Below are 15,086 nucleotides of genomic sequence, written 5' to 3' on the forward strand. Positions count from 1 at the left end.
TAAAATCACATACTGCTTATGTTCCTTACAGTGAGTGCTGTGATTTCTCAGTATGTTGTGAACTGGCACTGCCAGTCTTAATATAGCTTGAGTGAGTCAAAGAATGAAAGAAAGAAAGCAAGAAAGAAAGAAAGAAAAGAAAGAAAAAAAGGTGTCTCTTACCGCCCTATTGATCTAGTCAATCCTGACTATACAATTTTACCTTTAAGATTAGATACTGTGTCTAAGTCTAGAAGTATTCATAAAAAGAGGCTATATTGTTATATTGGTGGTCTGTAATCTCTAGGTTGGCAATGTCATAAAAGTAAAAAAGCCAGCGCTAATTAAATCTTAAAGCTGAACAGACGGAAAGTATAATTTTACAATCGTTTTACAATGTCAATTTAATAATTATCGCAAAAGAAAAAGCAACACAACCCGACTATTAAATGTTTTAATACAATTAATTATATATGTGAAACATCTGAAAGGCATGCTTGCCCTTACTTGTTACGGTTATCTGTATGTCTACTTGTTAACTGCAAATAGATTGCATAGCATTTGTAATAAATATGGTCTAAACCTCATACTTTCATGAAGGGGCTGCCCTTACCAGTTTTGAGCCCTGCGCTGGTCCTCACAGGTGTTCTGCACTCATCTGGTTGCCTTGTTGCTACTGCATGTACTTCTGGGGAATTAGTATTGCTTATTTTTTTACAGACAAGCATGTGTTGCAAAGAGACATAAGAAAGCAAGTCATGAACTGTGTTTTAATTGGGAAACACCTTACTAGTTTCAAGTAAGAAAGTCAAACCCAAGCAGTGTAACCCTGAGTTTGCATTACTCTGTGGTGTGATTATAGCTAAAGGTTGAATCTGCCTTCATGTGTGACTACCAGTACTGCCTAATTAGCAATGAACAAGCTCTGTAGTAAAACTTAAAGGAGAATGATGCTAAGTTTCTTTTAGATCTCCTGCATGTTCTACACATGCAATAACACGCAAGAAGACGTGAGCTGTACTGATCCTGCAAGCCGTTCTCAGGTGCCTTCAACCACTTTATATGTGGCATTCGAACCCTCAGCCTTCAAGTGTGTTATTGAGTTTATAAAATGGCAGGTATATGGATGGAAGCTGTGGTTGAGCTGCTCAGAATGCAATGAGATTCAAAACATTTTACAGCAACTTTTGTACCCCGGGAGAACTGCCTGGTAGCCTGCGATAACCGAATCCAGAGCTGCAGCAGACTTGTTATTCAATCCCAGTGCCACATGAGGAACCATGCAGGCTCATACAGTGCAGGGTCATACAGTCAGGGGTGTGCAGGTTCACGTCCTGGCTGTGCAAAGTCGCCAGTCTTCATTGGGGATTCCGTGAAAATGGGGGGTAAAGTAATAATAAATACAGTATCTGCTGTTCGGACAGAGCCCAATTTACACTGTTAAGTTGCAATATGCAATATGATCAATTGTATGTAATCTAATTGGGGAGAAAAGACAAGACAGTGTTGTTTTTACGACAATCCCCACTCGTTTATTGAATAGTTTATTTACAGATGCCTTTTCATGTTTTATTTTCCCTTTGTGACACTTCGATTACATTACAAACAACCCTTTTGGTTCACAGTGCACTAGATGTTTTGTACCCTGGAGGAGCTCACTGCTCGGTTTCATGATTGCCCATCATAGACCCTCCCACCCCAAAAGACTCCGTTCTCTTCTCCCCCCCCCCCCCACCCCCTCCCCAGTACAAACAACACAAACACAGCTGCAATGAAACTGTCGCCTTGTGATGTTTCATCACGTGAACTAAAACTACACTGTACAACTGAGATCCAAGCTAACTGCATGAGGTTTGTTAATAACAGTGATCATAGCAAATTAAGAGACAATTACTATGCTTATTAGTGGGTGGCTAATCTCAGAGCCTGAAAGAAATGCTTTGTGTCATTTAAGTTTCCCTAATCTTTCTTCTAAGTCTGGTGTAATGCTATTTGTGTCCTGCTTACTTCTCTATTGCGCCTTCTGCTTAGATCATTATTTGCCATGATGACCAATTACACCAGCCAGCATTGCTTCTGCAATGACTCCTCAATGCTCATTGCTTACTAGCTATTCCAACAAAAAGGGCTTCTGATAAATAAACAGTGATATGAGCAGAAACAGCAACAGAAAATCGTACAGAACAAACCAATTAGGATGTGATACAGGTAACAAATGCAATTCAACGAAAATGTAGTTGATATACAGTATGCCTTAACTGTTTCATTAGGGGATTTGAAGCTACTTGAATGTTGGTTCCACATGCTAACAGATTCCACAGAAGCGTGGTGCAGTAAGGTGGTGTTACTATGTGTTTTTATTAAAAACATCTCGGGCCAGATATATATAGGACTGGTTTCAGGAATGTTTTTATAAGGACAGTTTTTTTTATTTTTTATTAGGAAAACTTTATTCTGCTAACCAGAACACTAACAGCCCTGTGACCTGTTATCTGTGACCAGGAATCCGTACAGTGAAGTAGCATCAAAATCATCCCAATGTCATTTTTAATAAAAATCACATGCAGTACGATACTTATAAAAAGAGCTCAGTTCTCCAAGAAGAAGAACTGCGGTGTTCAGGAGATTTCAAAGGGCTCTTACAAACAGGCATACAATGTAAAGTGCCACACACTGTACGTAAACACCCTGGTGCTCAAAAATACCATTTTGTTTATCCGCTCCCTGCTTTGGTTTTCTCATCGTTGCTGAATTTAGGAATACTAAAGAAAGTGGCTTGATTAAGGGCGTAAATCTGTAGAAAAAAAAAAACGCTACTAGATAGGAAGATCTGGGGTCTATTCTCCACGCAAAGGCATTTTAAATGCTTGGCTCTGGAAGGGTTCACCAACAGAAGGTAATGTAAGAATCCCTTGTGGTACCTGTTTTGCATCATTAACAGGTTTTCATTAATAAAAGCTTTGTAAAATGCCTTTATTGTTAAAATAGGGAGACCAAGCAGGGAAGGTGCCAATGTCAATGTTTTTTTTTCCAATACCAGTGTGGAAGCATTTACTATTGCATCTACAGATTTGTTCATTGGATGTAGTTTTTTCATCCACAGCTTCACTTTAAAAGCAATGGGTGAAATTGTTAAAACTTAACAGAGGAATAGAAGGGACTAATGAAGCTGTGTCCAGTTTGAAAACTTGTGTGTGGGGAGGTGTACTGATCCCATCCCATTTACCACCTGCAAGATTTACGCCCTATGTGTACCATTACTGATCTATGCTAAGAGAGATCTATCAAAGAGACTGGAGCTGTAGTTTTTAGTAAACAGAATGTATACCAAGCATCAAAAGAAACTTGTTACTATTATAACACGTTAATTTAAAAAAAAAGGTATATAAATGATGGACATTGACAAAATGTTTTTCTTTTTAATCATTCGATCAATCATCCTTGACCATTACACGCTTGAGTGACTATGACTGAAGCATAAGCAATTAATCACCTATTAATGTTGGTCCTCACAGGTGTTCTGCACTCATTTGGTTGCTGTGTTGCTACTGCATGTACTTCTGGGGAATTAGTATAGCTTTTTTTTTTTTTTTTTTTTTTTTTTTTTTTCCCAGAGACAAGCATGTGTTGCAAAGTGACACAAGAAATCAAGTCATAGTTTTAGCTGTTGAATTGCAAGCTTGAATAAAAACAATAAAGAACATCACAGAAAAAAATATGCCACATCTGTCAAGACAGCAGTGCCTTTGTGCGATCGGCATGTTGGAGGCTGGACTAGGGCAGCGCACTGCGGCTCGCCGTCTTGGGTGCTCACAGCCAGCAATTTCAAACCTGGCGAGACGGTATAACCAGACACACTGTCAATGACAGGCCATGAACTGGGAGATCAGGAGTCACAACACCTGCCCAAGATCGACAGATCATTTTAATAAAATACAATAAAAAGTCACTGCACTTGCTCTAAAACAGAGTTTGTCATTTTTCGATCCCGTCTAATGAATTTTATCCAAATATAAGTGATACTTTTTTTCGATGTGCAAATATAAGTGATATGTTACTTCTGATGCTCAAATATAAGTGATACGTTTCTTTTGATACTCAGTATATATAATCAATTTTGATCCATTTGTAATAAAGTTAATAAAACAGCCTTGAGAGATTAAATTGATCGAGCTTAGAAAAATGTATCAGTAGAAATCAATGCTTACTGTTAATCATAACATGACCACTTATAAAATTAATGTTGACCTTGAAGAAGACTACAACTCTCAGTATGCTTTGAAAACATAGATGCTTTCTCCCCAGCTGGGGTGTACCCAACTGTGTTGAGATTCCTACAAGGAAACAGCTTCAAATTGTGAAGTGCATGAATTATTCTACTGTCTAGACCTATATAGCGCTCACATTCAGTCATTCAATATACAATTATATTTACAGGTTTTAAAAAAAAGGAAACAGATTTTAAGCTTTTAGCCAATGAGCTGTGAGGTCATGGGAATTCAGGATCATGGGAATTCAGGATCATTTACACAAGGCAAAGGTCGGGTCTCATTAGACGAATTTTACCAACGCATCGGCTGCATTCATGAAGCACACTGGCAGTCCCAAAGAACTGCTTTTATGCACTGTATCTTACAAGGCAGAGCAATCTTAAAGGTTGCCAAGATGTGCTTTTAGAATATAGCCCGTTGCATGTCATGGGAAAAACCTTTACATGCATCTCGATAGTGTTACAAACTGTTGGGTAGGCCCCTGGTTTGCAGACTGTGCTACGCTCTTTTTTACATGACGCTGTGAGCATACTCACAGCTATGCCTTGTTGCTCTATGAGAAGGTATAGTTACTTTCTAAAAACTATTCAAGTTAATAATCCATAAGGCAGATTTCTATCAAAATGATTGTTTAAATCACATTTGTCAGTCCTTCTGAAGACCCTGATAAGTCATTAGGTGCCTCAAAAACAGCCTTCAGAGTACTATGAAATCTTCTAAAAGAAAGGAAAAAAAAAACAACAACAAAAATATTCATCCTGTTATGAAAAGTCAGAAAAGTGTGTCCGACCAAGGAGTTTCATTCAGGCTGGAGTCAGTGCTCCAATAATCCAATGAGAGCGAGCATTACTAGGGTGGTGATGAAGACGGTGTGCAGAGGGGTTTGTTCTGTTGCTGAGTTCTGAACCATCATGCCGGTGCCTGCAGCAAAGAAAAGATCCTGTGTTAAATTAGCAGGCAGCACTTGACATGCAGTGTGACTGAAACTGCACAGTGAGCAGCTACACTATGAGTCTGAAACACCACAACACCTACAAACTTTGATCTGCTAGTTATACCCGGAGTTGTACTATAACTAGACAACCACTTTACAATTACAATGCAAAAGCACAGCGAAATGAAGTGTAGTAAAGCCAAGCACCGCTGGAAAAATATGATACAAAACCATGGTCGGGCTTGGTAAATGCATTGGAAATGGTCAACTTTGACAAAGTTTGATAAAGGTTCTGTTACTCCTGAGATCTCAGAGATGTTTTTGGGATCACCTCCCCTTTCCCTCATACCTGCCCTCTCCCTCTCTTTCCCCCTCACCTGAGTCCCGTGAGACAATGACCTCTTTTGGGGCTCCGTCACCCCCTTCCCCCCAGGCTCGGATCTCCAGCACAGCATAGCCGTTGTCTCGGGGTAGGGGCAGCTGGATGGAGGTCTTCCCCTTACCCAGGACCTTCAGCACTGCCTGACCCTCCTGCTTGTACAGGATCTGGAGCAAGAGAGCGGCACACATGCATTACAGTGCAGTGCAACACTCTGGTGAGATTAAACAGTTAGTGTGAGACAGAAAAAAAAATGGTTTCTTAAATGTAAAATCCAATATAGTACATTTCCGAGATACTTACAGCATGTAGTGTATTCCCAAATATGAATGAAAATGCTACTTTAACAGTACAGCCCACACTTTTGTAAGCTACATCATGCAGTAATGCAATTAATGCAAGTTGTATATTCTGGCTGGAGGTTATTCCTGTAATACAGGTGTCCACTCAATTGATCTGAATCGAACAGCTGTGTGACCAGGAGCAATGGGTGATTTGCTTATTTTTTTAAGGCAAAGAATGCGTTTCAGAAGTGGAGAAAGGTGCATTTGAATTTACATTGAACTGTATGTTTATTGAAATACACTAAATTGTTGGACATCATGAATCACTATATTGGCCTTTTTTATGAGATCTATGAAATCTTATCTCCAAATTTGTATACCTGAATCACACCCACAGCACAGACACTGTTTGTCACAATAAAAACTTTCAGAATTGTACTTTTTACAACAAAGAACACAGTAAAACATCGATTTTGAGATAAGATCGGAACTTGTCAGTTTTAGGAGTAGCATGTATTACGCTTGTAAGGCAGTATGATTGAGACCTTGAAAAAGGTCCCTGGGCAAGCCAAGCACACATAGCATTCTGCAACAGCTTGACTAGTGTAATGTGTATTGAATTGGGGAAGATATACAGCATCTCATGTACCACATGCTTCACAATAGAGCCCATGAATTTCTATCAATCCCTAGAGGGGTTATTGTTTCATTGTAAAAACACTGTATCAAATGGGAAGCTGTTAAGTAGGGATACACAACGAGAAAAGCCCCCGTCACACCTGAAACGATAACCATAAATCGTTATGGAGCAGTCACACCAGAACGAAAAAGGGCTGCGATATATTGTACAGTAAATGCCAATCAACTTTTTAGTACACACCCACTTTTATTTCCCGCAAGATGAGGGACAGTGAGGAAGAGCATTAAGAAATACCCCTGTCGTATTATAGCAAGAGAAGACGAGTGTGGGTACACAGAGTACCAGAGTGGGGAGGAGTTAGGGGAATTCCACACGCTCGTTGGTATAGTTTATGAGCAGATACTGAATATGACTATTCTAAGAAGTATTAGCGATTCTCTATTTATGAAACATGGCAAGCATAACATTTCATTAAGGTGACAAACTGTCAAAAGATAAATGGCTGACTAATCTGCAGACTATAATCTGGTGGGTAAAGAATAATTGAAGACTAATCTGCAGATTATAATCTGGTAGGTAAAGAATAATTGAAGACTAATCTGCAGATTATAATCTGGTGGGTTCTGTAAGAGTTTTCAATACCATGCTTTGCTACCTTCCAAAGAGAACTTGTTAGCATATTTTAAACTTCTTTGTTGATTTTTTGCAACAATTATTAGGGTGTTTACCCTCAATAAAATGTAAATGTTTTCTAAAACCAAGTGCTTCCATTTCCATATACTAATTCAAAAGGTTTTCAGGCAAAGATGGAGGAAAAAATAATTCTAAGCATTCTGATGACACTATTTGACACAATACTGGCACTGAGTACCGGCAGAATTCACCCCTGTGTTAATGTGTGATTGCATTACTTTTAGCAAATAATATGAAACGCTAAACTGAAAAAAAAATGCAAGCCCTTTTCTAAGTGTTATATTTGAAACTAGAATGAACTAATTATTGAAATGATACTTGCATAATAAAAAGGCATTCGCTTTTCTGTGGAATTGTTCTGACTGTGGTTTCGTTGACGAGTCAACAGTTTTCTGTGGATTTGTACCACTAATCGTTAATTAATAATATATCTGCCCTGCACGCCCCTTCTCTTCAAAGCCTCAAAGGTACATTTAGTTCGAAGTTTTGCAGAATGAATCAAAACCAAAGGGGGAAGTCTCAGAAATGTTTGATACTTTGCTATTGCTTTTGTGCGCTTGACTGAGATTACTATCAGTTACAGTTACAGGAATCGATGTCATTCAGGGTTATAGTCCCCCTGATATCACAGTATAGAAGATTTTTAACCTTGAAAGCTTTGAACATGAGAATGTGGTGTCTGCTTTTATTATTATTATTATTATTATTATTATTATTATTATTATTATTATTATTATTATTATTAATATTTTATTTTGTGAATCACATTCTATGGTAACTTTATGGTAACCTCTCCAATTCTGACTGTAACGTATGGACTATGGAGCAGATCTGGTAATTAAACATAGTAATGAAGCTACAGGTAGTCTCAATACATTACAGTTTCACCTTTAGGCAGCGCGCTGCATTTTGTAAATATATGCATTGTATTGCAATGTATTGTCATTTCTCAGTGTCACACTCTGTCCTGCAGCATGGCACAGACTGGTGCTATCAGAAGCCAATGCACCCAGCCCATTCCAGATAAGAAGGGGAACAATTTGGCTGAGCAAGACGCCTTGTTATCTGGAATGAAAAACAGACAGACAGCACACAATGTCTCTTAGTTTGATTACCATTATCAGATTCCGACTCTTGTAAATGGCCTATGAGTCTTCCTATCATAGACATCATCAGTGCAATTACCCTCTGAATGGTGATAATGAAACTTAAACTCAGCTTTGTTCATCACAGCTTAGAAACAGATTTGTTTTCTTTTCTCTGTGTCAAAATCGGCCAAAGTTCTACTGTATTATTGATTTTGGAAGCTCTCTTAAATACTGAAAGCAGTGTTTTTCACTCACCTTGTATCCCATCACGGCTGACTCATTCTTCAGTGCCTTGACAGGATCCCAGGCCACCGTTACCCACGATCCGTCAGACTTCCACGAAACATTGCCAGGCTCCTGGCTGGGAGCTGCGCGCACACAGAGCAAGGTGGGAAATAAACCATTGCTGTGGAGTGTTTGTATTTACCTTGTTTTTTATAACAACGCACTTGATTCCATCCTCCACCCTAACGTCAACCAAACCAAAATACAAACCAAGCCCCAACCCCAACTCCAGCTCCAACCATAATCTTAACCCTTACCCTAACCATCATCCTCACCCTCACCCTGACACTAATTAATCCTATCCCTAACCCTAACCTCTCCTTCACCCTCATCCTCATTCTCACCCTCACCCTCGCCGTTACCATGACACTAACTAACCATAACCCTAACCTCACCTTCACCCTCACCCTAACCTTAACAATCACCCTTATCCTAACCCAACCCTAATCCTAACACTAACCCTAGCACTACCCTAACCCTAACCCTCAACCCCCCCCCCCCCAGGGGTTGTCTTACGTGGTTTCTTGGTGGCAGTGGCGGTGGTGGGACTGGGGGGCCCAGTCCCTGCACTGTTGTAGGCCAGCACCGCCACGTGGTACAAAGTGCTAGGCCTCAAGCCTGAGACTCGTGCTGAGGTCTCCAGCCCGGCCGTCCTCACTCGGTCTGCAGCTGCCTCATTATCATTCTTCCTCCAGTAACGGATCTATAATACCGCAGTAACCGAAAAGAAAAATAAATGCACCCTAGCTGCACTGATACATGTCTCACATATTTCGAGGATGTTAATGAGACTCTTATTGCATAGCAGTTTCACCCATTCCAGTTTTTAATACAGGTGTATAGGTAGCAACCTCAAGCCGTAGTAAAACCAGGAACAGATCAAACTGCTATGCAGTGGGAGTCTTATTCCCATCCCTGTATTTGAAACCAAGAATATGAGTTCACAGGATTTTGGTAGTATAAATATGCTTTGGAGTGGTCTGGTGACACTTTCTATGTCTACCGTTCAAAATGTAAAAAAAAAAAATTGCTACACCAATATGTTTGCATCAGTGGCTTCAGTTATACCTCTGAAATACTTACTGTAAATATCAATGTTTTGGCCAGTTTTTATATTTAAAACAATAACACACAAAAAGACCTGTGCCTTCAAGTGTGTTATTGTGCTTGGAAATGGCTCATTGTAACATTTTTGCAAATCTACAATCCCATCCTATTATCCCTCTGCAATGCCATACTACTAATTCTTGTGCATCGCTAATAATATTGCTTTTTCATCCTTTGATGAATTTGCTGTCATAGCACATGTCTGGCATTAGCTTCTTTCATACATGAATGTAAAGCCGACCCGACCTTTGGTAATATGAGCTGCACTAAACCGCTGGACTTTAACAGCAGACGAATCCAGTGGGACTCCAGCTGCACTTTACACTGTGGTGCTATCTGCTGTGCCTCCTTCATTCCCTCTTTGCTTCAATCACTCTTGCCATGTAGCCTTGTACTCTGCACTGTAGCTGATCTTGTTATCCAAATGTCATGCAGCAAAGTGGTGGTGGGGGTGGTCTTCTTTACTTGGAACAGTTTATAATTGGTCATGCTTTATTTCACCTGCAGCTATTGATCAGGGACACGATTCTACAGTATTTGATCTCACACGCTCAGCCTTGCTGCTGACGTGACCGACCCCTGATGCCAGCATTGTAATATATAATTATTATGAACTGTCATTTGAACACTTTTTAGAAAATGTACACCATGTATGCGTGCATGTATTGTGGCAGAGCAGGGGCAGGAAGTGTGACATGGCAGAGGCCCTGCACACTATGAAATGTGTATTTGGAGCTCCCTGGGCAAAGCCACAGGTGGAGTTAAAGGTTGAATTGGTTTAGGGATTGTTAAATTGTTTAAATGAACTGCGTGATTGTTTTATTGAACAGGTTGGAATGTGGCCTGGTCACACCCTATAGAACTAAAGAACAAAGGAATTAATGGTGTGAGTTGTGTAGGAGGGTTTGGAGTGGAGGAGTGTAACAGAGTGAAACAAGTGATAAAGGTATCGTTTGGATAGATAGGTAGGTAGGTAGATAGGTGTGAGGATTTATCAATAACCAGTTATCAAGGATCTCCTAATGAGTGGGTTTCCATAATTATTTTCATTACTGTACTGAATCTGTCTTTGGAAATTCCCTCAAGGAGTTTTTAACTCTGCTTATTAGCTAGTGTTTTTTTTTAACAAGCACCTCACTGTTTTTTGCTCAATAGCTTATCCCACTCAAATACACCATGATCCAAACAGATACCAAAACCACCATTAGCTGCAAGAACATGCAACCAAATGCTAAGACACAGACAGTGCCTGATAGGCACCCCCAGTGATAAAGAAGATGAAGGAACGATCACACAGCAGCACAGCTCAGGTTAGTGAGGGTCACCATCAACAAAAACAGAACACATTTCGGCCCAAGTAGTTGAGTTTGATGCTGTAGGTTCTCAAATTTTTTTTTTCAGGCTTTGAAAACAAGAACTGACCTGTCAAATTTCACACTGGTCGTGATTTAATGAGTATAATTGTGTGCAGTTCCAGTGGTAATAAAAGTTAACAAACAAACAAATAAATTACTCCTATAAAACATTATGGGTCGTAACTACAGACAAACAAAACCAAACATCTTGCCAATAGAATTGATAACTGGTTACTTTTTAACTCAAACCATTCACAAAGCTTTAACTTCATAAATCCTCTTTCATCACCTTTTTTTAAATTACATTTTTTAAAAACCGTTTACGTGAACTCTATGGAGTACGAGAAGTTGCCCTGGTTCAACTTTAAAAAAACATCTGAGCATTATAAAGAAAAGCACAGATAGGAAACATAGTACAGTTACAGCTGTAGTGACCAATGAGGCCAAATAATGGCAGCTTGGTGTTCAGGAATCTGTTCTACTGTTGCTAAAAAAAGGAAGCATCCATCTAACACAGTCTAATGAATGTCAGTTTTGAATAAGGTGGTCATCTATCATTAGGTCAGGATAACCAATTATAAATGCCATTAAACAGACAACAGATGAGTGAATGAATCCATGACTGTGTGCCTCACCTCGTATCCACGAAGTACACCATTGATGGAGAGGTTCTGGACTGGGTCCCAGGACACCAGCATTTCGGAAGCGGACAAGCTGCTGGCATTCACTCTTCTGGGGGCCACTGTTGGTTCTGTGGCGAACGGAGGGAGATTGGCATGTATTTTCTATTCATATTTAACACACAATTCTCTGATTCTTCCGGAGCCAGATTCTCTAGAGACATCCATGTTTCCACAATTAAATCACAATTTTACCCTTTAACTTAATGCTAACTTTAAAGTCTCCATCACAGAATTCAGTCCCCAAGCGTGATGCTTGAAATATTATCCAGCATGATGCTATTCAAAGTGAGGATGTTCCTGGTGAATTTACTGTATGAACTGGCAAGCTGTTGCAAGCTATCATCCAAGAGCAAGAGGCTCAGGAAGATGACAATTGTACTCCTAAAGACCATGTGCTTTGGCTTGTCATCATCTGCATTTTGCCTTTATAAAAACATTAAACAATACATTTGTAGTACTAAAAAAAGACTTAGTTATAAAATTGTTCAATGGCTTGACCCAAAAGACATTTTGACATTGGTCTGATTTTTATAGCTCACATTATTTTTACAACTGGGGATAGACTGCCGAAAAAAATATTGATTTCTTTTTTTGCTGTGTATTTCATTGGCACCGTCTGGTGGGAAACCCCTCAACAAGGTTGAGCAATATATTAGTTTTTTCTTTTCTTTTTTTTAATTTAGTCGTCGCCAATGATTTTTACCCCAGTTTTCTCTCCAATTTGGAATGCCCAATTATTATTTTTTATCCCGGTTCACCGCTGCAACTCCCCCGTGGCGACTCGGAAAACGGCGGCAGACGCACATGTCCTCCGAAACGTGTCCTGCCAAGCTGTCTTTTTTCACGCTGCAGGTCTACAGCGAAGCCACCAGACCCATAGTGCCGGAGGACAACACAGAGTGGCTTCTACAGCAGAGCCGCATTCGCCCAATCAGCCACAGGAGTCGCTGTTGATCGGTGAACCGAAGATTACCCTGCGACCTGAATCCTCCCTACCCAGGCGGCGGGCGACCTATTGTGCACTGCCCCCTGGGAACTCCCAGCCACGTTCGGCGATAGCATAACCTGGACTCGAACCAGTGATCTCCAGACTATAGGGCACATCCTGCACTCCACGCAGAGCGCTTTTACTGGATGCGCCCCTCGGGAGCCCGTACAAATAATTTTTTTCTACAGCATCTTGGCCATGCTCCTCCTCCAGTCTCTCAGCGCTCACCTTCCTCTGCAGAATAAATGATGACAGTTTGGCTGAAAGGGCCCTCTCCTTTGCGGTTGTATCCTTTGATCTTGACCTCGAAGGGACAGTACGGGGTTGTGGTCTCATTGCGGTACATGAAGCGGGAAGATTCCACGTTGGCCACTTTCTCCAGGCGCCAGTCCCGGTCTGCCTTCTTTCGGAATGCCAGGATGTAGCCAAATGCCTCTCCATTCTGGTACTGGCGGGCCATTGGCTACAGATTAGAAAAAAAAAAGTGTTTCTAATTTTCATTAAACAAAAAATTGCAAACCATAATTAAGCTGCAATAAAAAGGGTAATCACACAGGGAGCAACTAAACTCTTGAGGCTGAGGATTTTATACTAGCGAGGGATAAGTATTATATGACAAGAGCATTGTTCTTTCCTTGCTCTGTTTTCCTGTTGTTTTTAATTTGACAGTCAGTTAAGTGCTGCTGAATCACTTCAGCCTAAGCAGTCATTTGGTTTGGTGGCAGGCTGCAGAAGCTATGGATCTGCTATGATGTGTTTTTTTATTGCAGGATATGCATGCAAACGACTCCACATGGAATATTATAGATGAGTAAAGCTGGCAGACACACTCACAGTCCAGCTGATGATGAGCTCATGCCTGTCCCCGCCTCCGCCCCCCAATCCAGAGGGGGCGATAGTGGGAGCTGTGGAGATCAACACAAACACTTCAGCTTGCTTACCTCACCCCTCACCCTTCTGAAATTTGGTATCTGCCCAACCCATTGTAAAAGTACCCAAACCTAACCACAACTGTTCTTCCTACCCAATATATATGTTTAACAGGCAAGTCACTTTATCATGGCCATCAGCTGAAATCACAGGCTATAATGAATTCACTTGTAGTTATATTGGTCTAGATTTTCCAACTTGCCTTGGGTTCAAAAAGCCCCATTGTTTGTGTCCAATAGCCCAGTGTAACAAGAAAATAAATGTCATTTAGGAGTAAAAACTGAATTTTCAATTGCTTTCACATTGCTCTTTGGAAAAGGTGTGAGCCTCTTGCCAGGTCGTCATTGTAAAAGATCATTTGTTCTCAAGTGACTCATCTGGATAAATAAAGGTTTCGGCCACAGTTTCGGGTGACAGGTCAATGTGCTGTACGGACCTGCCTCTCGGGTGCGGATTCTGTGTGAAGGGCTGCTGGGCTCCCCACTCCCCAGAATGTTGCTGGCAATGACCCGGAACTCGTAATCCATCCAGGGCAGGAGGTTGAGGACGCGGGCAGACTCTGCATTACCCTCAATATTCGGCAGGTCTGTGGGGCGGGACAGAGCGCTGTAATTGGTACTTCCTTATCTCATCCTCGATCAGATAGGATGGTTTTACACTAACGATGTGCTATCAGACTCTGAGAGGCTGCTGTATTTCGCTATCAATGACCTGTGACCAGGAATGGCTTGAGGAGCTGTTCTGTGTGCATAAGGTAACGTGAACTCATGAAGCTCGAAAACAAAGTAAAGATTAATATGACTCACCAGTCTGCATTTTCTTCCAGTCCGCAGACAGTGCAGTTCTGGACTCGATGGTGTACTTTCCAATGGGACTGTGGTTATCATACCCCCGGCTCCACCTCAGCTCCACCTCCGTTTCCTTGATATTTTTCACCACTACCCCCCCTGGTGGACCCGGAGGACCTACACCAAGTGAAAACCAGACTCTTTTTAAGGGCAAGAAATACAACTTATGCCATTACTAGGACCTAAGCCAAAGTGCTATCCGATTAAACTGCACTTCCCAATCTATACGTTACCTCTTACAACTAGCATCGCGGAGGCCGATGCGCTGTCCACCACGGTCTGGGCTGTGCATGTGTACCTCCCAGAATGCTTCAGTTTGCCATTTAGAATAAGTAGGTCTCCGATAGTTTCTTTCTGGGGAGACATTTCAATACAATTCAGTAACAGACTGTGATAAAGACAGAAAGGATCAATGTTGTAAATCTTCCTCCCGACCAGAAAGGGCGCTGTGTAAAGTTGGTAGTACGCATCCCCATAGACGGGTCGACTTTGGGCGGAAACAGGAAGTAGGCAATCTTGATGGGGGCACGTAGCTGTCAGTGATCAGCTGTGGGTCAAGCAGTGATTGGTTACACCGGGACACCAAGCTGAACGCAGGGAGGAGTTGGGTAGTACAAAAGGG

The 15,086-nt window shown here is 41.0% G+C and overlaps 1 protein-coding gene across 2 annotated transcripts in view; it reads right to left on the reverse strand.

Moving 5' to 3' along the window:
• Window positions 1-4,001: 4,001 nt before the first annotated feature.
• The window catches only part of LOC121304623 (contactin-2-like), a 30,629-nt gene continuing 19,544 nt past the window's right edge, over window positions 4,002-15,086 (reverse strand). For both annotated transcript variants that reach the window (XM_041235853.1, XM_041235852.1), the window contains exons 14-23: window positions 14,698-14,818; window positions 14,423-14,581; window positions 14,053-14,202; window positions 13,521-13,591; window positions 12,915-13,149; window positions 11,651-11,766; window positions 9,070-9,256; window positions 8,524-8,636; window positions 5,562-5,730; window positions 4,002-5,171 (exon numbers count right to left, since the gene is read on the reverse strand). In XM_041235853.1, the coding sequence (XP_041091787.1) occupies window positions 5,065-5,171; window positions 5,562-5,730; window positions 8,524-8,636; window positions 9,070-9,256; window positions 11,651-11,766; window positions 12,915-13,149; window positions 13,521-13,591; window positions 14,053-14,202; window positions 14,423-14,581; window positions 14,698-14,818 (1,428 nt within the window). In that variant the 3' untranslated portion in view covers window positions 4,002-5,064. The remainder of the gene's footprint in view (window positions 5,172-5,561; window positions 5,731-8,523; window positions 8,637-9,069; window positions 9,257-11,650; window positions 11,767-12,914; window positions 13,150-13,520; window positions 13,592-14,052; window positions 14,203-14,422; window positions 14,582-14,697; window positions 14,819-15,086) is intronic.

The sequence above is a fragment of the Polyodon spathula genome, chromosome 39 (genome assembly GCF_017654505.1).
Source record: "Polyodon spathula isolate WHYD16114869_AA chromosome 39, ASM1765450v1, whole genome shotgun sequence".
Taxonomy (NCBI): Eukaryota; Metazoa; Chordata; class Actinopteri; order Acipenseriformes; family Polyodontidae; genus Polyodon; species Polyodon spathula.